The following is a 24,341-nucleotide window of genomic DNA, read 5'->3' as shown; positions in this document are numbered from 1 at the left end:
TCAGGAGATGAACAAAAGCTGAAGCCTCTTGTCAGCTTGGACTGGACCACACGTTTAAGCTCTTTGCAAGATGTGGGAAGTGCATTGCAGCTTTAGTACCTTTAGATGTTTTTGGAGTGGTTTTTCTTCACTCATGTTTTCAACAGCAAAGGACTTAGCACGAGGGCTGCTGGCAATTTTGCATCATTTTTGACATGGAAACAGTGTTTCTGTTCTATGTTTACTTTTGCCTGCTCAGAGTTCTCGAATTTCTCTGTTAATTTCATTTTTCTTACTGACATAAGGCATAAAAGGAACTTGTACAAACGACAAAACCAAAAACCTCTTGATGCTGATTATACCAGCAAAAATTAATCCCCAGTGTATGCATGGCTGTTGATTTTCCTGTTGGGGGAAAGGGAGGATGAGCAGTGGAAAGGACACTTGATTTCACTTCTAGTGCGAGATACCAACAGGAAAACAGCCTTGTTTTGCCTTCAGCTAAATATATCAAGTGAAGCAGGGAAGTTGAAGTCAACAGCTTTGAAATGTCGCCTACTAATTAAATACATTTTCATGTTGGCTGTCACAAAATAAAAGTTTTTGGCTGAGTGTGTGTGCCTTACCTTATGCTTCCCCTGGTTCTAGGTGCAGTCTGGGTACAGGAGTTGATGGGGGTGTTTTACTGATAAAAACTAGAACATAACTTATATTTTTAAAAAATGAGAGGGAGTTAAACGTGACACAGCCAATGCTGTGATCCACACGTGCATCATCCTGCAGGGTGAGAGGTGCTGAGGGTCGTTCTGGGGTGGGACTAAAGTCCCACTCAGTTTCATTCTTACAGTAAACTGGGGTTTATCTTGCTTTTTGCAATAAGATCTGAAAGCACAATTGGATGATTTTACATTTATTGCTGAACTAGAAACTGGTTCTAAGAAGTCTGGCAGTTTGTCTGGTTTAGCATTCCAGATCACTCACAGCCTGATGAAGTCCCACTGCTGCAGAAGCAGGTGTTAAATACCATTTCAGAGCAGCTTTGTGCTTCGGTGTCTCAACATTGAGACTTGGAGAAAGCAGCAATTGTTTTCCTCTGCCTGCTTTCTGTAGCTCAGCAGTTCTGGCAGGTGACGTGCTATACTGTGATGAATTAGTTTATCCTTCCATCACAACTTTCTCTTGACATTAAGATGAATCAGTCCTATTAAAAATCATATGAGAGGAGCAGCTCTTTTCCTTTCCTGAAGACCAACTGCACTTCGCCCACGGCCATCAGGTCCTCGTGAGGAAGCTTTGCTCGCTGCTGATTTCTCTGTGAAATGTCTCTGTTGCCATCCTGCACTTTGCTGCTGTGTGGCCTCACGTGAGGCAGAGATTGGTCCTTCCCTCTGGGCTGTGATTGTTGCTGGGATGAGCTGAGCAGGGCAGGTGGAGCAGCAGATGTGGCTCCCAAGCACCACGGGCAGCTGGAGGAGCTCTCTGGGTGCATTTCCTCAGTCAGAAAACCAAATGGTGCCTTAAGGGAGGCCATGTGAGGAGCTGTTCAATGATTTGATCAATCCAGGTTAACTGTGTTGGAAACTGCCTGGATAACGTTTTATCTTCTTGTCTTTATCATTTTTGTGGTCCCAGATCCCTTCAAGCTTTCAGGGATTCATGGCAGTACCTTTGTGGAATTGAGAAGTGAAATATGATTGATATTTTAGGGAAGCTGTCAGCAAGAGGGGCACTTTAATTGTTGTGTCCTTTCTGCTCTGCTGTTGCTCCAGAACTCCTGGACGTGGCTTTCACTGCAGGATCAATGACATCCCTCAAAATCACTTCCAACAAGGTGCTGATGGTCTCAGGTGTTTTTGGGGAGGGAGCAAAAGAACAGCAGCACTCAGGGTGTGACAGGAGAACTGCTCTGCCATGTGGGTTGAGAAATGCACTGGCTGTTCCTGGAGCTGGAAAACCACTTGGAAAAAGCTGGGTTTCAGACCTGTGTGAGCCTCCCAGAACACTGCTGCTGTCCCCATACCTGCAGAGTAACCCGTCTGTGCTGAAGGGGAGCAGCAGCAATCGGTGGGAAAGGGCTGAGAGATGGTGATGGAGACTGATTCCTGTGCATCCTGTCGTGCTCAGAGAAGGATAATTTTTTTCCCCCAGCTGCCTACAGAGACAAGTTGCTTAAATAAAAATGACACGGCAGGAGAGCAGACGTGTTCTCCAAAGGGAGAAGGATGTGTGGTGCTGGAAGGGAACATCACTTTTCTCTGCAGTGGAATGTTGAGCTGCCTGCCCTGTGCAGCGTGGGCTCGTTCAGCCCCTGGCTTTGTTCCACCTGAGTTTGCTCCCACCAGAAAAGCAGGATGTCCTTGCTGGACCTGGATCACTGTGGGGACCTGTTCCTCCCCAGTGCTTCAGGTGCTCCCTCAGGGCAGCTCTGTTGGGAAGGGAGGAATCAAAGATGTAAAAACACAGAATAATGTTCCAGTAGCTCTCATGCTGTTTTGTCGGTGTTGGTGGTTTGGGTTTTGTTTGGAATTTTGCAGAACTTTGAGGAGTTCTTTGGGAATCCACTAGTTTGTTTTTGCCCTCAAATATTGAAATGTTTGTGAATGTTGGCTGTTAAAAGTGCAGCTTCTTTTCCTTCTCCTCATGGAAGATGATGGGGTGGCAGGTCAGGTGAGAAGGTGTGATATCCATAAATGCTTTTCTTTGTTTGCTTCACTTCACCAGTTTGAATTACTGAACTTAAAACATTTTAAAAGTGAAGTTGCTGTTGTTTCTCAGAAGAGTATGAGATAGTTGTCTGTATGTACAAAAAAAAGGTACTAGATGATTTTTTCCCTACTGATTGGGTTATTTTGTGCTGTCTGTGTCCCTGAACATTTTATTAATCTCTTTTTGGTGCTAATTCATTTTCTCTGGATTAATGCTATCCTCTTTCAGGATTCAAGACCAGATTATTCTTAAGGACTTTGATTAGGAACAAACTGTGGTGAAGCAATGATTAAATCTGAGTTTGCTTTATTGCCTTACATGTTTTTATTGGTTATCAGCTCCTTCTCCTTCATTACTGATACTCAATATTTACTCTCCCTCCCGTGTCGGGGCAGCTGAGCCAGTGCTTGGGTTCAAGTAATCTGGAAATCTGGATTATGCAAGGTCATGATTGGCTTTAAAGAAACTTTTCTAACCTTGTTTTTCCCTTGGGGAGCACTTCCTTCCCCAGTTTAAGCCTGTGCTGTCCAGCTTGCAATGTCAGTTCCTTTAAAAATGTTGTTTTTAAAAAAAGGCAACAGCAAAATACAATTGGGAGGCTGGAAGGTGGATGGAGCCTGTAAAGGGCAGAGTAATGTGGCTTTAATACTTTCTTGGCATTGACTGCTGAACAGCTTTAAGAAGGAGGAAAATGGTGTTTCACAGAACGGCAAAAGTGGGATCATTAACGTGGGATTCAGGGTTTGCTTACTGTGGGTTTTTTTGTTCCAGAACAATCTTACAGCTTGGGGTTTAAATTACACAGGCAAGTCAATAAAATGGAAGCAGTTAATGCTTCGGTGCATTAAAAAAACATAAGTTTCTCTGATTATTTTTTTTCTGTGAGAAAACGTTCAGGTTGTTTACATCAGGAGTTGTCTCCTGGATGTCAATCTGCTGCTTTTCCCTTCATTCTGCAATAGCACCAGTGCATTTTTAACAACGCAGTTGTTCCCACAGCAGCCTGCTGCTGTCAGAAATACACATTTCCTATTCATCAGGAAGTTAGGGAAGCATACTTCTCGTTCATTTTAATTTGGCACGAGTCAAACATTTTAAAAATCTCCAGGCTTGACGAAGTATTCCTTAAATACTCTTTGGTGCTACAAATACCTTGATCAAAGCACAGCCAGCAGAGCAGGGATGACTGAGCCGTGTTTGGGTTGGCAGAGGAGCGGAAGGGAACTGGGAATTGTCTGCAGCCCTGCAGTTCTGAACCTCCACAGCTCTGAAAGGAGGAGCTGGGAATCAAATGTTGCTTCACCCTTCACCCCCCTCAGTGTTAATTTTTCCAGAATTGATCCTATCTTCACTCATTTCATGTCCTTCAGCAGCGAGCCTGGCTGCAGTTGCTTATCCTGTTATTGTGGGCTCTGAGCTGCAGCCTGAGCTCTGCTAAGAATTAATCAAACCTGGCCAAAATCACTTTGATCTCCTGAGTTCCTGGCACAAGAATGGTATCTGGAATTTCTGGAGGAAATAGCAAAGGATCTGCCCAGCCAGTCCTGTTTATCATTCACACACCAGCACTTTCTGCTGCTTCGTTCCACCCACTGCCCCCAGAAAGGTAACAACTCCTTTTTAAAAAAATCCTCTTTTAACTGAAGAGGGCTGTGTTTTGAAAGTGGAAATTCTCACTGAATTTCTTTTCAGATCAGGCCATTTGAAGAAACAGATTTGTATTTTCTTCTGACTGAGGGTATGGCTTCATAGCTAAAGGGTTTTTTAATTAAATAGTAGTATTTAATGGTTTTCTTTTGTGGTTTAAGCCTTACACTGATTGTAATAAAAAGAATTATAAACAGTGAAATTTCCTTTTATCTCTTTGTTTATGGTTAAAAAGTCCTAAAATTCCATCCATTCTCTTTATCTTAATTAAAATGTTGATTGTGATTACTTCTGGCCGATGAAAACACACGATTAAAACTTAGCTGAGTGACTTGTGTGAGAAAATCCAACAAATGTGCAGAAATTCAGTTCCTGTGTGCACCCAGTGGGTTAAGGGACATTTTATAACCCCACACCTCCCAGTCAGATAAATTAAACCTGCTTTAGGGAGATCTGTGACGTGATGTGAGGGGAAATCCAACCGGAATACCCTTGTGAATCCATCAGAATCTCAGCAAAGCTCTCTCTGCAGAGAGCTCAGACAGGGGAACTTCGTCCCAAGCTCTTGGGGTGTCCCTGGTGAAGCTGCCTCCTTGGGAGTGGTTGTGAGCAAAAAAACCCTGCAGTGTTGGTGACAAGATTGTTTTATCCCAATAAAAGCGTGTTCCTCACCTTAAATAGCCAGCTGTTGGCTTAAATGTATGATGCAACAGTAGTAATTACATTTCAGATAGGAATATATTAATTATGTAGTGCATCTAAACCCCTGCGTATCCAGCTTTGATTAAGGCTCAATTTAAATATCAAAAGTAGTGCAGAGCTGTCTGTGGGAAAGGGTTTATCTGCACGCAGAGATCAGAAGTGGAAGAAGTTGACTGAAGATTGGTGTTTGGGAGAAAGGCACAGAGCACGAGGTGGGACTCACCTGAGTCCTGAGCTCATCCCAGGGAAGATGGTGCTGGTTTGAAAATGTGATCCTGGAACATCACACCTGAGTTCTGGTAAATCTGCTGAAACCCAGGCAGCTCCAGCTCCGCTCCTGACTGACGGGGAAAGAAGACACTTGGCAGAAGGAGAGCAACAGTGGAGCTCTCACCCAAGAAGGTGATTTGCATTTTCTCTGGGACAGCAAGTGGAGGTGAAGGGAGAAGGGGAACAAAGAAGAAAGCAGACCCACGGGGTGAGCAGTGACAGCCAGAGGAAACCCAGCTGCTGAAGGCAGGCTCTGTGTGAGCGTGAGACCGGCTCATGGACACAAACACAAAGAGCCTGCAAGCCTGCCCTCTGATCCTGGCATTGGGACCTTCCCTGTACCAATCTCCAGCTTGGATAAATAAGTCCAAATTGCCTTTTTAAGGTTTTCCTGTGCTCCAGAGGGACCCAGAACCCAACCAGCAGATGGATTTCAGCAGCATGTTTGTGCTTTCTCATAGCCTGACTTAATTTGATGTCACATTTAAAATGCTAATGGCCACACTCTGAATCGGAGCATCAGAGGGAAACTTTAAACCAGAAAAACGCTGAATTTGCCATACAAAAGAAAACATTATTAATTGTGATGCAGTTGCCCTTTGTGCCTGTGTGTTTACTTGATTGAAGCATCTTGACTGTGGAGCTTTCTCCTTGAAGCCTGATTTGAATGGAGTGTACAGCTGGATTGCCCCAGGGCCTTGTAACAATTTATAGTCTGGATGGAAAGGCAGAAGTGCATAAAAAGACAGTTGTGAAATGCTGCTAGTGCCCTGTAATAGAAAATCTGTGTATGATGACCTTGGCTGCGTGGGCCTCTGGGATCGCTTTACTCTGATCCAGAGGAGTAGAAAAAGGAAGGTATTGCATCTCACCTGGAATAAAGGAGGAAAAAATCAAAAGAAATTTGTTTTTCTAAACTGTGCAGTTCATGCTTCCTCTCCTTTGCATTCCTCCTGCATATGGCCTTGCATTTTAGCAAACACGTTAAATTTACATCTGTTATTCTCTGCGCTGTTACAGGAGCTGGGGTTTTTGCATGCAAATATCTGGGTGAGGTTTCTGTAGCCACAAGCATTTATGTATTTAAAAGCCTCATTCTGTTTGCAGATGAATTGATGTTCTGTTCCTGAACTGCAGCTGAATTAATTTGTGGCAGATTTTTCCTGGCCAGTTCCGAGGCAGCGTGACCTTTCCTTTTTGGTGTGGAAAAAATGCTGATTAATATAGATTTTTTTTTTTTCCCCTGCTTCTCCAGATTCATCTCTCTTTCTACAGCCAAGAAAAGGCAAAAAGATTTTCTTCTTCCTCCAAATCATCGCTAACCCTTTTCAAGGCCAGGTTGGACAGAGCCTGGAGCAGCCTGGAGTAGTGGAAGGTTCCTTCCCATGGCAGGGGTGGAACTGGATGGGCTTTAAGGTCCTTCCAACCCAAGCCAGGCTGATTCCATGGTTGTGGAAGTGCTGGCTTGTGGCTGCTCAGTTCTGCCTCAGCACAGCTCAGTTTGCCATTAAGGGACAGAGCAGCCTTGCTAATAAGAGCCAGATGAATGAGACGTTTGAAGGAGCACTGAATTATTTAAAATAAAAAATTTAGCCTGCAAATGAGATTGGCTTTTATGTCTAATGTGCAGCAGATTGAAGGGCTGCTGTGATTACAGTGGGGCACGTGTGGGGTGGGAGATTAGTATGAAAATGTGGGTGCAGGGCTTTGAAGGAAGTGGCAGCAATGATGGAGAATCAGAGGTGACAGTTTAAGGATTGCATGGCAGGAGCTGCACAGTGATTAAATCCACTGATGCTGTCACTGAGCCGTAAGGCTGCAGATAACATTCTCTCCCTGTGCTGAAAACAAGAATCAATACAAACTCCTTGACAGGGGCTAAATTATTAAATAGAGCCTTCCTTACAATGTTTCATTATCTGGGATTTACCTCAGCTGGTGATTTGTCAGCAGCGAGGGAGATTTGCTGGGCATTTTGTATTAAAATAATTCCAGATGCATATGAATCCATTTTGATAATTCCCCTCCTTTTTACAATGCTTCTCTGTGTATTTTTTTTTTTGGTTGCTATTACCCAGATGCCACTTTGAATTCTCACACAGATACTAAGCTGTGCTGCTCGCTGAGGTTTGGGCTTGTCACATCTGTGTAAAAATAAATTCTTTCTGTATGGCAGACTGTTCTCTAAGTGCTGCTTTCAGGCTGTTAATAGCAGGGGATTTGCAGTGTCTCTCAGGTGAGGGCTCAGAATTGAGGGAAGAGGCATGAGGCTGCTCTGTTGGATTTATGGGTACTGGAGTTTCACTGGACTCGGTTGAAATATAGAGCAACATTCTTTTTATTTTGTTGTACATCTCCTGAAGGAAGGCAGGAGCAGGAGCCATCCATTCTGAGGCAGCCAAACCAGCATATTTTGCATTCCCACAGTGCTCAGGGCTGTGTGGAGATGCTGTATTCAGACCTGGCTGAGATCTGTCATTTCATCAGTGCCATTATTTTTAACGATTAACGAATGTTTAACATTTTTGTGGGATTTTGAGTTTGTTTTTCTGAGTAGCCTTGATCGTGTAGTGCACCAATGCAACTGAATTAATTTCTACAGAGGTGCAGTGTTATGTCACCATTACATCACGGTCTTGTGGAGAGAGTGAGAGTGTTCATATTGGGAGGTTTGAAGCAGATGGCAGCATTGTTCAGAGTGAGGATTAAACAGCTGGAAGTTAAGGCTATGTGTATGTTGTGCGTGTTTTTTTAGGGCTTGAATCCAGCTCTGCCTCCATTTCTTCCATATGGCCTGGATCTTTGCAATTGGAATCCAGGCCTTACAACTTAGGGGCTACGTAAAAAAAATCCCAAACAAACAAAACACCAGAACAAAGGAACCCCCCTACAGAATAGTCCACCGGGGGTTTGTTTGGATTTTTGTTTTCTTTTTAATGTGATTGCCCTGTTTGTTTTTGCCCCACTTGGCATTCAGCAGTTGGGATGTTTGTGGCTGGCTTGTTGGCACAGGAGCACTGGAGGCTGCTGGGGTTTATTCTCCCCCAGGAAAGGCTCCTGGGCTCTTTGCCTGGGCTGCAGGGCTGTGGAGCATCCCCTGCTGCCCCGAGTGCACCCTGCATGGGGAGGGCACAGCAGCAGCCCTGATCCGAGCTGACGCTGCCTGTCAGCCCCTGTCACATCAGCAGCTGCTGCCATTCAGAGCAGAGCTGCTTCCTCTGCCCAGCCAGCTCTGGGTAAAGCAGCAAAGAGCATTTGAGGAGTCTCAGGGGGACGGGAACGGGGCTGGGTGGGAAATCCCACGCTCCTTTGGCAAAATTGCTGGTTTTGTGGTGTTTTTCCTAATTTTATGAGGAAGAGGGCAGGAAGCACAATTGGTACAAATTTGATCCCCAGAACAGCCAGCCCCACTGTGAGTGTGAGTCAGGTTCTGGGCAAACGGGGGAAAACAGGAATACACTGGGAGCTGTGGAGTGGGATCTGGACTGCTTTCCCCATGCTGTGTTACCTGCAGAGACCGTGGCTGATAAGGGCTAGATAAGAACATCTTCAGTGGCAATGGATTGAATGTAGATTCAGGAGCCATAGGATTCATTAACACCCCCTGTATATTTGACTTGCCCATATTTATAATTTTGTTAAGCCGCTTGTCCTTGGCAGCATGGTGTTCACCACCTTTGGCTTTTTATTTTACCTTTCTCCTGCCTTGTTTCCTCCTCCTTACCCCAAGTAAACCTGTTCCCTACACCTGTGCTGAGATAATTGAGTGCTAAATAAATCATTATGTGCCAGCTGGAAAATATGGAGAAAAAAAATGTTATCTCTAGCTTTTAGGGAAAAAAAGTATCAAATTGTACATTAGCTGCGTTTTATGTAGCAAGAGAAAATGGAGTTAGAATAAATTTAGCCATGTCCTCTGGTGTTGAATAGTGAGAGCATCTGTCATGTTTAATAATGCTTCTGACCTTTAGGATTATTGAAGTTGAAATTTTCTCTCTGGTCATTTGGGGGTACTTGAGCACTGTCAGATTTCTTGTGTCTGCTCGGCCTCCAAAGACACATTGTTATGCTTCGTGAGCTGCTGAAGATAATTCATTAAAGAAATTTGTTTTCCTGCTTTCGGAAGGGTTTCCTTGAGGAATGTGAAATGTCACGGTGGCCACTGAATTCCAGTGTGTGTCCCATCCCCTCAGTGATGTGCTTGGAATTGCTCTTTAAGGTGGAGGAGATGCTTTTAATGCTCTTGTGGCAGTGAAGTGCTCAGTGAAGGCTTTGGGGCTGTGGGACGCCCTAAACATCCCAGTGCCAGCTGGCCCTGGCCTTGCAGCATGAGCTGTGCAGAGCAGGGCTGTCCTGGCAGGTGAGGGATTCACTGTGGGTGGATCTGAGGTTTGTGACCACGCTGTGCCAGGAGGGCTTGATTTGTGTAGGGATTAAAAAGTGCTGGGAAAGGTGTGTGTTCCAGCAGGCTGAGAGGGACAGAGGAGCTGGCACGGGGAAGGGAGGATGGTGGGGATGCTCTCGGAATACCTGTTGTGTGCCTGAGTGGCAGGAAAGGCAGAACCCCCCTTTTCTGAATACGTGTTGTGTGCCTGAGTGGCAGGAAAGGCAGAACCCCCTTTTCTGAATACGTGTTGTGTGCCCAAGTGGCAGGAAAGGCAGAATCCCCTTTTCTGAATACGTGTTGTGTGCCCAAGTGGCAGGAAAGGCAGAATCCCCTTTTTTGAATACGTGTTCTGTGCCCAAGTGGCAGGAAAGGCAGAATCCCCTTTTATTCAGCGGGGACTGATGGAGCCACTTAGGAAAACGCTTCAAGTCAGCTCCACCTTGTGCCTGTCCGACAGAGCTTCAGAGGCTTTCTCAGTGGGTTTGGTTTCCCCTGGCTGGGGCTGCTCCCTGCAGGACCTGGCATCACCCCCGGGGACGGAGCCGTGCCGGTCCCTGCCCGGCTCTCGAAGCCAGGGATGTGATGGATGTGCATTTTTGACACTGTAGTCACTGAACACTAATCCATGGAGAATTTGAACTTGTAATTTTGATTAAAGTGATTGATTTTAAAGCAGCCTCAGTTCGTTTTGGGCCATTAGAGGGTATTTAAAAGGAAAAGAAGTCTTTAATTAAATTAGTAGTGCGTAAGCATCCTGCTCTGCTTTCTAAGCAGAACTTCTGGGGGTTTTTAAATCAAATTCCCTTCAGTTGTTTGTTGGCACATTTTAAGGTTAAAAGTGATGCAAAATTATTAAAACCAACAAACTTGTGCTAAGCAACTTCAAACTTCAAATAAAGTTTTTCCTTTGGGAAAATATCCAAGTTATGTTGTTGTGTAAAGCAATTCTTGTCCATCCATCTGCGTGTGATATTAATATATCTCATGGAAGGCACACTGTGTAAACAACAAAGTGCTTCCCTTTTATTTGTAAAACATCATTTTTAAGACTACAAACACATCTGAAACATTTAGTTTACAGAGAGAATCAAATAAGTAAGATAAAAGAATATATATATTTCACTGCTGTGGAATAGAAAGACATAATTTATGCTCTGTGTCTCCCATCGTTGTGATTAGTGACCTGAGGCTGTTGAACTTCCTCTTTATGGATTGGGAAAATGCTGTGACAGTTTTCAAGGGAATTGCTCTCTTTTGAGTTTAAAGAGATGAAAATGGGTCTGCTAACAAGGACCAGCTTCAGTGTGTGCTTTCATATTCCTCGTGGTTTAAAAAAAAGAAGGCAAAAAAAGAAAAGGCAATTGGGTGCTTTGATATGTGTGAACCCCAGGACCCTGTGAAGCACAAGCTGCACAATGTGGAATATCAGACAGGGCTGCAGAGGATGGCAGGGAATCTGCAGGAAGGTATTCCCTGGGATGCTTTCTGCAGCGTCTGTGGCTGAAAAGCTTGAGGAAGGTGTTTTCCAGAAGGGGAGCTGCCATGTGGTGTCAGTTTTCCTGTTCTGATGTGTTGTAGTGCTTCGCATGTTGGCATTCCAGAACAGTTCACAGACCCAGGAATTCCCACTCCCTGTGCTGGGCTCTTGATCCCAGCCTGCACTGGGGATTAGAGCTGCCCTCCCTCAGCTGGGGCAGATCTGTGAGGAAATACCTGGAAATTGCATCCTGATTTCAGGTGTGGCTTCATGGCTTTGCTGTGCCCTCAGAACATGAACTGTTGGAGTTTTGAGCTGGTTTGGGCCTTTAAGCTGAAAACTTCACACTCTCAAGTGCAAAGTTCCATTAACTGTGGTGAAATATCATCATAAATCTCTGATCTGGAGACTGGAGGTGATTAAACCAAGGGGCTGTTTGTTACCAAAGACATTGGGCCAGGAAAACAAACAGCTGGGAGCACATCTGGAGCATGGCTGCTTTTGAAACAGGCACGGTAAATATTGAAATTCGAGCTAATTCTGCGTAATATTACAGATTAATTTATTATGTGCTCATTGGGAAGCACTTGTAGGACAAGTGCTGCAGTTTACACCAGTTCAAGTGCTGGGAAATGGCTTTGGATTTGTCAGCGTTGCCTGTGCCAGTGCGTGAATATTTGATTTCACTTTTCCAAGGTACTGAGCACTCAGTGAGCTTCAGGCCTTTTTGGGTCAGGTTCCCAGGGAGATGGCACAGCCAGAAGTGCAGACAAGTGCACAGGCAGCTGAAATATGGGCTTCAATATTGATCTAAACAGGCTTCTCCCTTCAACTCCTGTGTCACAGAGAGGCAGAGCTCCTCATTTTATTACATAATCTGTAACACTTCCATTTTCCCAAAGGCAGACTCCTGCTCAGCAGTTTGAAGAACCAAGTTCATGGAAATGTTAAAAACAATTTCCTGAGAAGATTGTCTTTGGTGAAAGGAAGCTGATCTAAATCGTGAGCTCTCTCTAAACCGGTCAAACCAAGTCTTGTGCAAATTCCCTGAATAACCTTTAGTAATTTTTCTTTTTTGTAAGGTTCCCTGCCAGTTTCTGCATTTATGGTGATGGTAGCACACAGAATCCTCCTTTTTTTGGTGAGTCTGTACAGGACTGGCTGTGATGATTTGCTTGGGGTAAAGCCTTGTGCCCAGGACAAGGGGAGAGGCACCAACCCTCATTCCCATTGCAGGAGGATTTCTGAGTCAGAGCCTTTGGATCTGGCACTGATGGGTTCCATCCAGTGCCTCCAGTAATAGAGGAAATGAATTTGAGTTCTGCATGAGGTTTATGGAAGTGCTGGTTGCTCTCAAAGCTTTCTGCTGCTGGACCTGGGAGTGAATTAACACCTTGACTTCTTTAATAGATGTTATTAGTGGCTTCATTTGTTAAAGTTGTAATGCTGTGGTGATTATATGGCCCAAGACAAATGATTAACTTTGGAATTGTGTGTTAGCTTGGCTGGCTGTGTTCACTGTAATTCAAACCAGAGTGTCCATGGTGTGTGCTAGAGGTTTAAAAACCACATTTCTTGATTTCAGAACTGCTTTTCTTGTGGACCATCTCAGCTGTCTGTATGTTCACACTTTCAGCACCTGAGAAAAGGGTTTTTTTGTTTGTATCTCTCTCCCAACTTTTCCTTTGAGATTTTTTTTCTCTTCTAGGAGGTAAATGCGTCCCTTTTATTCTCAGTGTAGTTATTTCTGATTTTAGTGTTTTCAATATCTGGCTATTTCCAGATGAATGGAGACCATCTTTCCAATCTTTGCCTTTAGATTAGATTGCAGCCTGTGGAGCTGCTTTGGGGTATGTTTATTTAGTACTGATTTACATATAAATACAAAGAAAAAATCTAAAGCCCGGTGTTGCTAATTTAGCTATTGATATCAGGGCAGACAGCACCAATCTGTATTAGAAATTCCCTGTGTGGTGAGATACAGTCGTGTCTTCTGCAAATTGACATTTTTTAAACATTGCTGCTTTGTTTTCTTGATGAGCTGCTCTGGGTGTTGCACATTAATTACTGGCAGGGTTTTTGCTGAGGCTGTGTCATGGCCCTGTTTGTCAGGCAGTGCCTCAGCCCCCTCGTGTGAAGCCTGTGTGAAAAGCTGATTTTGCTCTGGTGTGAAGCATCAGCTCGGTCAATAACACACGTTGGGGCAATTTCTGAGAGGATGTAAACATTTCACTAACTGACCATTTTGTAAGAAAATTACATCCTCTGGGGAGCTGCACAAGGAAACATTCACTTTCCAGGCATTTATTTTCCAAACACACTTTGTGTCCTCATAGGAACAGCATTTGCTTTTGTGGTGAAACAGCCACGTCACAGGGGCTGGCTGGTCAGTGCATTTTCTTTGCTTTTCTTTTTATAGTTTCAAACCCCAGCCGGTTGGCAAAGGTGCTTTAATTTTTCCTGTTATAAAATTCCCCTGCCCATGAGGCGGTATTTTAACAGGTGGAGACTGTTCAAACTCCGGGCTGGGTTTGCAGAGCAAACTGTCTCCTGATTGTTTTATCCTTCAGCTCTTGGTGTGTCTTTGTTCAAAGGTAAACCCCTCAGTGAGATGGTAAAGAAAATCTGGCCTCTTGATATTTAAAAGGTGAGAAATCTATTTAAACTGTGTATGATGGCTTTGAATAGCCCCACTGCTGAGTGCTGCTTGTTTTAATAGAAGTGATAAATACTATGGCTGGTGCTGCTCTGCAATTAGATCTGAGCTATGTGCTATAAATGACATTTAATGGCAAATGTCAGGCGGGGCCCGAATGGTATCTTCATTTCAGTGTTGCACTTCTTCGGCATAATGCTAAAAAAACCTTAATGGAATTTAATTACCAGAGTATCTATTCAATGATTAGTTAAATGCATTTGTGATACCATTAGTTGGTGGTGGCTGCTGGCTCCTGGTGCCTGTGCTGAGCCCGGGCGGTGTGAGCACAGCAGGAGGTGCTCAGGAAGGGTCCCTGTCAGTTTTGGGTCAGCAGCTCCCTCCCAGTCTGCTTCTGTGGAAGGGCAAAATCTGCAATCAGAGCGGGGCTGGGAGAGGCAGCAAACGTGAGCAGGGATGCTCTGATCAAAAATAGTGCTTATTGCCTTCTCTCACAGTGATTTTAATTACAGCCCATTAATGACACCTCCCCCTGTGTGTGTGTGTGTGTGTCTCGTTTTGGGATATTTGTGCAATACCAGCAGAGATGTGGCACCTCCACGGCCTCACCTGGGGTTTGTGCCCAGCTGGGTGCAGTGCAATATCCTCAAGAGGCGCTGATGGAGGGGCAGCAGCTTTGTGTGCTGGCAGGACCTTCAACACGAGCAACATTCCCTGGAATTCCTCATACCATGGAGATGTGGGTGGGAAAACAAGCCCAGGGAAGGTGGATGGGCCTGGCTGGGTGTGCCCAGCTGCCATGAGCATCCCTGTTCTGCCCCATTTTACCTGCCCAGGGAAGGTGGATGTGCCCAGCTGGGTGTGCCCAGCTGCCATGAGCATCCCTGCTCTGCCCCATTTTACCTGCCCAGGGTTCTCAGAGGCAGAGCCCGGAGCTGGTGGGGATCCTGGGCTGCCACAGCTGCTGGTGCTCCCGGGAAGGGACGGGCACTGGGGAACCTTTCTGTGCCACAGGGTCCTGGAGGGGGAGCAGAGGGGGGACACGCCGGCCCTGAGCCCTGGCAGCTGTAATTGTAATTAAACAGCCTTGTCCTGGTGCTGTACACGGGGCTGCCCTGGTGACTTTGTACCTCACCCACACCGAGAACCACAGCTGGGATTCAGGGAACATAAAAGGGAAACGGAGCAGAAAGAGACCACAAAGGGATTAAATGAGGTAGTAAGCAATGACCCATAACCTTCATGGAAGATCTTATCATAGTTTTATTTTAAGCCAGTCAGTTTTTAAGCATAACTGCTTTTTTTTTTAACAAGATGAAATTGTCTTTTGTCATTTAGGACTGCACTGAAATTTTAAGGGTATTTTGTACTTAAGTGTATGTCACTTAAATGAAAACAGGTGACTTGCGGGTTCTCAGCACAGTGAGCAGCTTTGTTTGTGGTAAAGCTGGAAAGTTGATGGAATAAATACTACAGTTTATTTTAAATACAGACATCTCTTACGGTCATTACCTGAAATGAATAATGTTCTTTTTCTCCTTTAAAACCCTGGATGAGGCTGTGTTCAAGGTGAGACGTATCGGTGACACTAAATAAAATTAAGGGCTGTTAGGTGACACTTGTTCCATCTTAGTCAGTTTTTGTCACAACGTGCTGGATTTGTTGAACTTTGCCTTAGAAGCGCAATGAAATTCAGTGCTGACTCCTGGTGAGGGGGATTTCACTGCTGAATTCACTGAGGCTCAGGCAGCCTTTTAGTGCTGTTTATTGCCGGGTCTCTCCCCGTTCTCAGCTGCCATAATTATTCTTTGTCTGTCTCATGTGCAGTCCCTGCCTCGTGGGCTCACCCTGCTCCCAGCAGAACGTCCCGTGCTCGCGGAGCGCCAGCGGAGCGAGCTGTGCTGGAGCAGCTCTGCTGAGCTGACTGAGGGCTGTGTTGTTGAGGCAGTCTGGCAGCTCCAATGCCAAACCACCCACACTGGGAGACAGCATATGGCAGCTCCTCGGCATTAACATGCGGATAAGTCGGGTACCACCTTCGTGTTTTTGAGAAGGCTCGAGCCTTGATAGCTGGGATTTGGGGCTGGGGCTGCCTGGCCACCTCCTCACATGCACAAACAACTTTGCAGATGATGTGCCGTGATGTAAAACTGATTTTGGCCACGTTTTGCAGTTTGTGAAGGTGTAGGCAGGCAGATGGCTGTTTTATGCTTTGGTGTGGGTATCAGTGTGTGCCCGTGGGCTGAGGTTTGCAGGTGTGTTCATGGGCTCCAGTGCCTTCCCCTGTCCATCTGTAAGAAACAAGGCCACAAATGACCTGTTTGTGATGTTTGATGCTTCAAATTTTGTAGAAACTACAGCAGAGATCTCGAGCAAACACTGTTCTGAACGGAGAGTGCCTCCGAGCAGAAGGACTGTGCATCCCGTGGGGTCTGGGGCCAGGTGTGTCCCTGCAGGTGTGCAGTGTCTGTGCACCTGTGAGAGGCAGAAATTCAGGGCAAGGTGAGTGTGAGGAGTGTTTGACATCTCAGAGTTACTCCTATGCGAGGCTGAATTAATTTCCAGCATGCTGAGGTGACTTGATGAATTCCAAAAGGAGTTATATTTGTGAATAAAAAGGACACAAGAAAAATTCTTGCTGTAAACAGTCAGAAAATGTCAGGCGCAAGCCATTGTGAAAAAATCCGATATTGTTTTGTCAATAAATTATGCTCTCCCCTGCATAGATCACAGAAATGGGCCTTTACCCTGGAAACAGCAATATTTGATACCCCAGGCAGCTTATTCCCTGCTCAGCTCACACTTGAGTGAATCCACTGATCGATTATCCGCGGCTTTCCCAAGGCTTCTCATTTCCTGCCTCCCATTACTGCGCTCAATCAGCCCTGCTTTGTGCCCTGCCTTGTGTGCCCAGATAAGCCATCAAGGCATGTTTCTATTAGAAAAGCTCTTGTAGATGGAGCAGTCATTAGATAACAGTAACAGGTTTAAAGGTTGCAGGCTTTGTGTTGCCTCAGGGTAAGAGGACAGCCCTGCCCGGGCTGCTCTGGGCAGGGGCACAGAGGATTAATCTGCATGTGGCCACATTATTGCTTTTATTTCACATTTGTATTTCTTGCTGAACACTGACAATGCTTCTCTGTTTGCAAGGAGTAATTATGTGTTGCTATGCAGGCGTCTGAATTAAATAATCAAGCTGCAAAAATAACATTCATTTGTAGTAATAACCTCTGCATTTCCAGGCTGGGTTTGCTTGGCTTGCAAACAGCTGATCAGTTTTCTTAATTAATTAGCAAACAGCCTACAAAAAGATACCCTGAGAACGTGAAATTACACGTGCTGTTGTGGAGAGGGAAGAGAAATAATCCTTGCTGTATCTCTTTAGCTCCTGATTTCCAGATTGGTTCATTTGTGTCCCCACTCTGCTTTTTTCTTGTCCCCACAACACTGATATGAGTGGTCTTTATTTTTCCTTTTCTCTCCTTTGACTATTAATAAATGTCAGAATTGACTGAGTGTGAAAAACAGTTCTACAACAGGAGTGAGATTTCATGGTGGAAAACCCGTTGGAAAGGGAAGATGTTCTTTTCCTTGTGCCTGTTTTGCTGTTTGTTTCTCTGGAATTGCTGCTATTCCCTGACTCCAGCGTGCCCATCTGTCATCTCCAGCATTTGGCACATTGTTTCCAAAGCTAGTTGTGATTTAACATGGACCTAAATAGGGCAAGTAGTGAAGTACAGTGATTAAATCCCTCTGGGAGAATCTGCAGGACATCTGTGGTCGTTTGCACAGTTTGGTTCATCACAGTCCTGGAGAGAGAACATGGAATTTCTGAAGATCTGGTTTGGGGTGTGCAGTAACTGTTCTGAAGCGTGTTCTAGGGAAAACAGGCACCTTGGAACTGTCACAAATGCTGTGGAAATCAGGACATCCCTGCTTTTAGAGAGAAGGTGTAACATTATTTTTTTCCCCTGTAAGGCAGAGGCTCATTTGAAATAGAGGTTGACCAGATGCTTGTGAACTGAGATGCTTTGATCCATTTACAGATTCCATCTAATTCTTGTTCAACGTCCAAAACTGATTCATGCTGTTTAAAAGGAACAAAACCCAAAATGTCAGCAAGAACAAAACCCCCAAATGAGCACTTTGTGAGTGCTGCAGCAAAAGACAATATTTTCATTAAAGGGGAGAATGTGGTTTTGTAGCACAGGGAATCATTTTGAGCTGACAGAAGGACACTTGAAATTTAAAGCTCTTGCCATGGCTGCAATTTCTGCAAGCCTGGATTTGGCATGTGACTGACTGCAGCTTTTCAGATGTAAAGGTGTAAAAAAGGAAAAAAAAGTCACACTTTAGGAAGTAGGGGACACTTCTTTTGTGTGCACATGGTTTGAAAATAAATAGTCTGCCACAGAAGTTGGCGCCTTGACACCTCTGAGTATAGTCTGCTTTAGAAATGACATACGTATTTAGAAAGTTGGCTGACAAAATAGCATGTCTAGGAATTTCTGTGCCATGAGGGATGTAAATGTGAAAAGGGAGACTCTGACAGACGTTTTGTATTTTTAGCAAGATTGAAGCTTCAGGTTAAACCCCACAAAATCATCCATGTTGGAGAGTGGGTACAGAAAGGAGTTGTCAGGCTGAAGCTTTGAAATGAATTGGACAAAAATGACCAATGGTGGTAAAAAGAGGTATTTGGGAGGGAGATCAGCTCACAACTCCCAAAGAAAACCCCAGAGAAACCCAGAACCCACAACCCAACTAACCCAACCCCAAATACATCGTCACAGACTTTTCTGTAAAGGTTCCTTGCACATCTCATTGTAAATGATATTTTTGTTGCTGCTTTGCCCTGTGTATGGAGGCACGGAGCCATTCCATAGGCAGCATTCCATGATTCAAATGGGGAGCTGTCAGCAGCGTGCAGCACGAGTCTGATAATTGTTCAAGATATTTACACTGGCCCCTTTTCCTTCTCATTTCTAAATCACTTAAAATGCCTCTCTAATAGAATTTAGGCTTGAGGAGTGGAAAGCCTGGGAAGTGGATGCAGACCATGGCTTCTCCTCTGTGCTCAGCCACACATTTGGGTTGGTTGTGTTTTAGTTTTATCACCTGTTTGCTTCTAATTCTAACGTTGTGTTTTTTCTCCATCGCTTTAAAGGACACATTATTTTTGTTTTCTGAGGTGTAGTGAAAGAAGAGCCACTTCTGGGTGTTAGGAATCCCCTGTAATTTCCTTTGCTTTGCAGTCTTGCCCTGTCAGTGCCATCAGTCCCACCCTGATGGCATCCTTGGCAATTCATCACTTTCCTGGAAACTCCTTCGATCCAGCCCCGCCTCCTGAAATCCAATCTTCCCCGTGCCTCCGGATTGTGAATCTGATTTCAGGGGAGGAATTGTTGTTGTTCTCTTTTATGTGCAGAGTGGCTGGAACAAAGCACAGTGAGGCAACAGCCGATGTGTGCTGAGGAGTTCCCATTCCCAGTGGGAATCACTGTCTCCCCATCAAAGTCAAACGCTTGAACTGGCAGAGAGCTCCAGCCTGCATGGAGAGGTTGTGCTTTCCTGAAGTGTGGGATTTCTGAGTGATGAGCTGATAAAATCCTGCACAACACAGTAAATACTTTGCCTGCCTGCATTGTGTTCACTGTGAATATTCCTGATAAGCTCTTGTGTAATCCCTGCTATTCCAGTTTTTAGTGCTTATTGGGTGTCGAAGTGGGGCTTCCAGGAGTTGTGGCAATCAGCAGAAACTTCTCTTTGCTTTGACTGAAGGACCAAAAAGGGTGTTTTGGGAGGTGGGAGAGTGGTGGTCCTTTATGGCAGCAGGGGAGAAACCTCACTTTGAGCCACTGATTTCTTCCCTCCAGTGTCAGAATGCTTTGTAAGTGCTGCCCTTGGCCTTGTCCCCGCTGCTGAGAGCCTGTGCTGTTCTGTGACAGAAATGAGAGGGAAGTGGGCTGGTGGCATCACCACATCCCCTCAGCCTTGGCCTAAAGCTGCAGCTCCCAGCTCTGTGTGATGCCAGGGCAGTGAAACACTGGCAGTGCTGATCCCTCCCTTTCTGTGGGATCACCTCAGTGGATGCAGATGTCAAGGATCGCCTGCACACAGAATTTGGGCACTCCCAGAGTTCCTCCTGCAAACCTGTCCCTTCCTGGCAGCGTCTCTGGGAGGTTACACAGGAGGCTGCAGCCATTCCTTCACATTGCCTGCCTTTCTCCTCCTCTTTTTCCAAGGTGCCGCAAGTCCCTCTCTTTTCTCGGATCTCCCCTTGTCTGTGGGTGCTTGTTCATGCTTGGGATGATTTGGTTTGTAGGGAACCCTTTGGCAGCACCTTCCCCAGCAGAGCACAGTGTGGATTTCCAGTCCTTCTCCCCCTGGTGTCATTTGCTATTCCAAACCACCACCACCAAATTCCACGCTGTATTTTGTAGTCCTCCCTCGTGGTTCCATGCACAGATGTGCCTGTGCTTCCTTTGCAGTGCTCCTTGGAGTTGTATTTTTTGAAAGATACCTGACTCCAGAGGCACAAACCCTGAAAATCAGAGCATTGATGCTTGTTGTAAACTGTCCTTATGTATGTGAATGGTTTTCGTGCCGGAGTGAAGCTTTCCGAGCATCCCCCCAGGGTTTGTGTAACAAAAGAGTGGGGTTTTTGTCCTCTCAGCTGAGAAATACAAAGAGAATTTGCAGAGAAATGCTGGGTTGATGTTTCCCATCATTGCTGCAAGCTCCACTAATAGAATTTATGAACTCTTAGCGAGAGGGTAACAGATTATTTACTTGGACTTTTTTGTCTTCAGAATTCAGAGAGACTGTTCATAAAAGCTGTGATGCACAGAGCATTATTTCAGGAGAACAGACAAGTCTGCAACCCCAATTTTTGAACAGCAGGCAGCAGAAATATGAGCCGCCTCTCATTCGTTGTCCTTTTGATTTTTTTTCATGCATTAGACAAGCTTGTTGGCTTTGATTGCAAATGCGTTATTTAAAAAACCACCACAGCAGGCTCGGGTTCCTCCTGCACAGCCCAGGGATGCTCAGTGAGCGGGTTTGGGGATTGGGGATGTGGAAGTGGTGGCTCAGTCCCAGCTTTCCTGGCACAATGCTGCCACTGGCAGTGGTTTGCTGGTATTACACGGGCTCTGCTCAGGAAACGCTTTTTACTGGGAAGCTTTGGATGTTGTTTATTCAGCAGAAAAGCTGCAACACGCAGGCTGGTGCAGGGGAGAGACAATAGAACCTCCCGGCCCAGTAACCTGCGATTTAACTCGGAACTGGAAATGTTTTAGGAGCAGTCTTTGAAGGGTCTAGAGGATTGCAGTCCAGAGGAAAACAAGCCTGCGGTTGCCTCATGCCAAAAGAATGTTACTTTCCCTTCAGGCCTTTGTTTCTTCAAGTGTTTTGGAGCAGCAGGAAGAATTGCAGACCAAGGGGTTCAGAGACAAACTGAGCAGAGTCTGTAGTGACTTGATCTAAAAATTCTCTGTTTAAGTGGTGTTTATGCTCCAGTTTCCTTCTAAGAAGGAACAAATTGGCGGCTGGAGCCTCGATGAAAAAAGAGCATTTGGGGAAGACAGTTTTGTGTAAATTTTGCTGTGAGGTTGATGAGCAGTCAGAGCCTGTAATTATTGTGATTGAAGTGCAGTATCCTATTCTTTTGTGTAATAAAGAAGGTCTATGATTATGTCTGGATCCATCTGTCCTTGGGGGAAGAAAATCTATTATCTCTTGGTTTCTGCTGTTAAGAATGGCTGCACTGAATGGTGTTACTGTGGGTATTCTTTCTAGCATGTTTGGCTATAAATACTTCTTATTTGTGGAAATTAGCAGTGTAAGACCATGCTGCATGAGGCCAAAAGTTGCAGTCCTTTTCTGATCCCTGCCTCTTTCCTTGGGTTAGTTAATGGGAGTCAGTGGATTGGGGTTTGCTGGTCACATGCACACAGAGATACAACTGCACGGTGAGCAGGAGGTTCTCCTTGCCTTTGTCTGGGCTGAAAATCAATCTGTCACCAGAAATGCCTTCCTCCCTTAGAGTCTGACCTCAGGGGTTTTTCCCAGCGAGGACTGAGTGGGCTCTGGTCTGGTTTCCCTGTCAGTAATGCTCCAGGGTTGTTTTTCAGAGCAAGAGGGACCATCTGCTGATGAACGTGAAGTGGTACTACCGCCAGTCCGAGGTGCCCGACTCCGTGTACCAGCACCTGGTGCAGGACAGGCACAACGAGAACGGTGAGTGGGCTCTGCAGAGCCAGCCCTGCTCTGCTTCTGCCCTCAATCCGAGGTTTAACAAAGCCACAACAATTCTGCACAGGGCTATGGAACCAGGACGTGGTGAGAACAATGTATTAGAAAAGGGCTGATGGTTTCTTACCTGCCTGGTGTCACTGGTGTGTGTCCTGTCCCTGTAATCAGGGGCATTCCAGGTGTGGTGGAAGTGCTGGGCTGTATTGTTACTAATAATTTATAATAATAACGACAATATTAATAATAGTGTATTAATAATAATAATTATAATTCCCTCTTTGAGAGAGGAGAGAAAAGCAAAATAAGCCTGGGTCCTTGGTGGTCCTCTTGGACACTGTACTGATAACTAACTGAGCACCAGATTATCTGCAGAAATTGTGGATCCCTTCTGTTTTTTGTGGTTCTGCCACAGTGCCATGACAACTGTGTCTTTTACAGCCATGCTCCCTTACACACATGAATATTCACTGTGATTAATATTGCAGTGAGGGATGGAGCTGAAGCACTTGGAGCTCAGTTTCTCCTTTTCTCTTTGCAAAAACAAGTGTAATCTTGGGTTTAATAGAAGCAGAAGAAACTTTAGTATCATATACCAGTGCCATTTATCTCTTGCCTCCAGGGAAGACATAACATTTGCTTCTGTTCTTACCAGGAAATTTCCTTGAGGCAACTGTTAAAAATTCTGAAGATACTCCAAGGTGAACCATGATGATAAAAGTTGATGATTGAAATATGGAATGCAGCAACTTTCTGGTGCCTGACAGAACAAAGTTGAGCACACGTTCCCCTTTTTAAGGATATTTTATGTGTGTGCTTTTAGCAAAAGCTCCACAAATCTAACATTTCTCTTACTAATTTATTTGAAACTTCCAACAATGAGATTACAGGCACAGTGTCAAAAAGTATTTTTGATAGCATGGCTGTTTTTTTATGCAGTCTCATGTGAGTGGAGAAGTATCTTTGTGTCTTCCTCAAAGGTATTAGAAAGAAGTCATGGAAGAAGTTGTCTTCCAGTGCTTTGTTAACACTCAGAATTTTTTGTGTTTGAACGTGAATATCAATATTTACCAGAGCACTGCGCAGTTCCTACTGTCAGGATTTTGTTGAAGGTCTGACATTAAATATGCACAACAACCAAAACCTTATCCTGGAAACCAGAACAAATTAATTTCCTTGGTTCCTTTCAGCTGGGAGTGAGTGCTCCTGGTGGTCCAGATGTGTCACCCCGTGCCCCTGAGAACTCTTTCCCTTCAGAAGTTCTGGGAGAATTGATGTGTAGGAATGGATATGATGTTCCTGCACATTAATTCTTACATCCCCTACTTTCCTGGCCACGTGAACAGCGTGTTTGTCACCTCAGAATGGGTATCTGAGGAACTCCTCGAGCTGTGACCTGCCAGGGATGCTGCACAGGGGCAGTGGTGGCCCAGCTGGTGTGTCAGGGGTTGTTTGTGTTTGCTCCCTGCAGACTCGGGGCGGGAGCTGGTGATCACAGACCCGGTGATCAAGAACCGAGAGCTCTTCATCTCTGACTACGTGGACACCTACCACGCTGCTGCCCTCAGGTCAGTCATGGGCTGGGGACAGCCTGCCTGGGACAGAGGTTCCTGGGGCTGGGGGTCATTAACACCCAGCTCAGCTTTGTCCTCCTCTCCTGCAGTGAGTGACTGTGCTCTCTGCTCTGCTTCAACAGGGAGCTGCAATTCTGCAGCCTCCGTTCAGTGGTGCTCAGCAGATGCTGGTTCCCATCGCTGCCAGTTCAGGTCTTTGCTGGTTGCTGCAGAAGCACTGCCCTTCCCTCAGTGCCTGATTTCCCCCCTGACAGTGGCATCTCCTGCAGCACTGACTCTCGGGGTGTTGCCCTGGGTAAACTGCATTAAAGGCTTTTTCTGAGTGCTTTCCATGGTCACAGCTCGGCCCAGAGGAAATCTGCCTGCCAGGAGGGAATCTGCCTCCCAGGTGTGTGCCCTGCACTCTGCCCTTCCCCGGGGCTGCTTCTCTTCCTCTCTCCGGGCTTTTGGCTGAACTGCCCAACCTTGACAGGGCTGAGGGAGACACCCTCACTTCAAATGTTTTCAGATCCCAACAGCAAGGCATTATTTTTCAGCTGATTTTCAGCATGCCAAACATGCATGGATATTGTCAAAATGCAAATTGAATAATCTCCCTGATAATAGTGCTCAGATGGTGCTTCACCAGAGCCATCTGGAGACATTTTTTTGTTCAGAGTCACTTTGCTGAAGCCACTTACTTCAAGACAA

General features: G+C 45.3%; 1 protein-coding gene across 5 annotated transcripts in view; it reads left to right on the top strand.

Annotated features, from left to right (window-relative positions):
• The window catches only part of RERE (arginine-glutamic acid dipeptide repeats), a 176,029-nt gene that overhangs the window by 69,058 nt on the left and 82,630 nt on the right, over positions 1–24,341 (top strand). For all 5 annotated transcript variants that reach the window (XM_039563939.1, XM_039563938.1, XM_039563934.1 and 2 more), the window contains exons 4-5: positions 21,960–22,065; positions 23,549–23,645. In XM_039563939.1, the coding sequence (XP_039419873.1) occupies positions 21,960–22,065; positions 23,549–23,645 (203 nt within the window). The remainder of the gene's footprint in view (positions 1–21,959; positions 22,066–23,548; positions 23,646–24,341) is intronic.

This window comes from Corvus cornix, chromosome 21 (assembly GCF_000738735.6).
Source record: "Corvus cornix cornix isolate S_Up_H32 chromosome 21, ASM73873v5, whole genome shotgun sequence".
NCBI lineage: Eukaryota > Metazoa > Chordata > Aves > Passeriformes > Corvidae > Corvus > Corvus cornix.
Note: the sequence above shows the minus strand (reverse complement) of the source record. Positions and strands in the feature narration are given on the sequence as shown.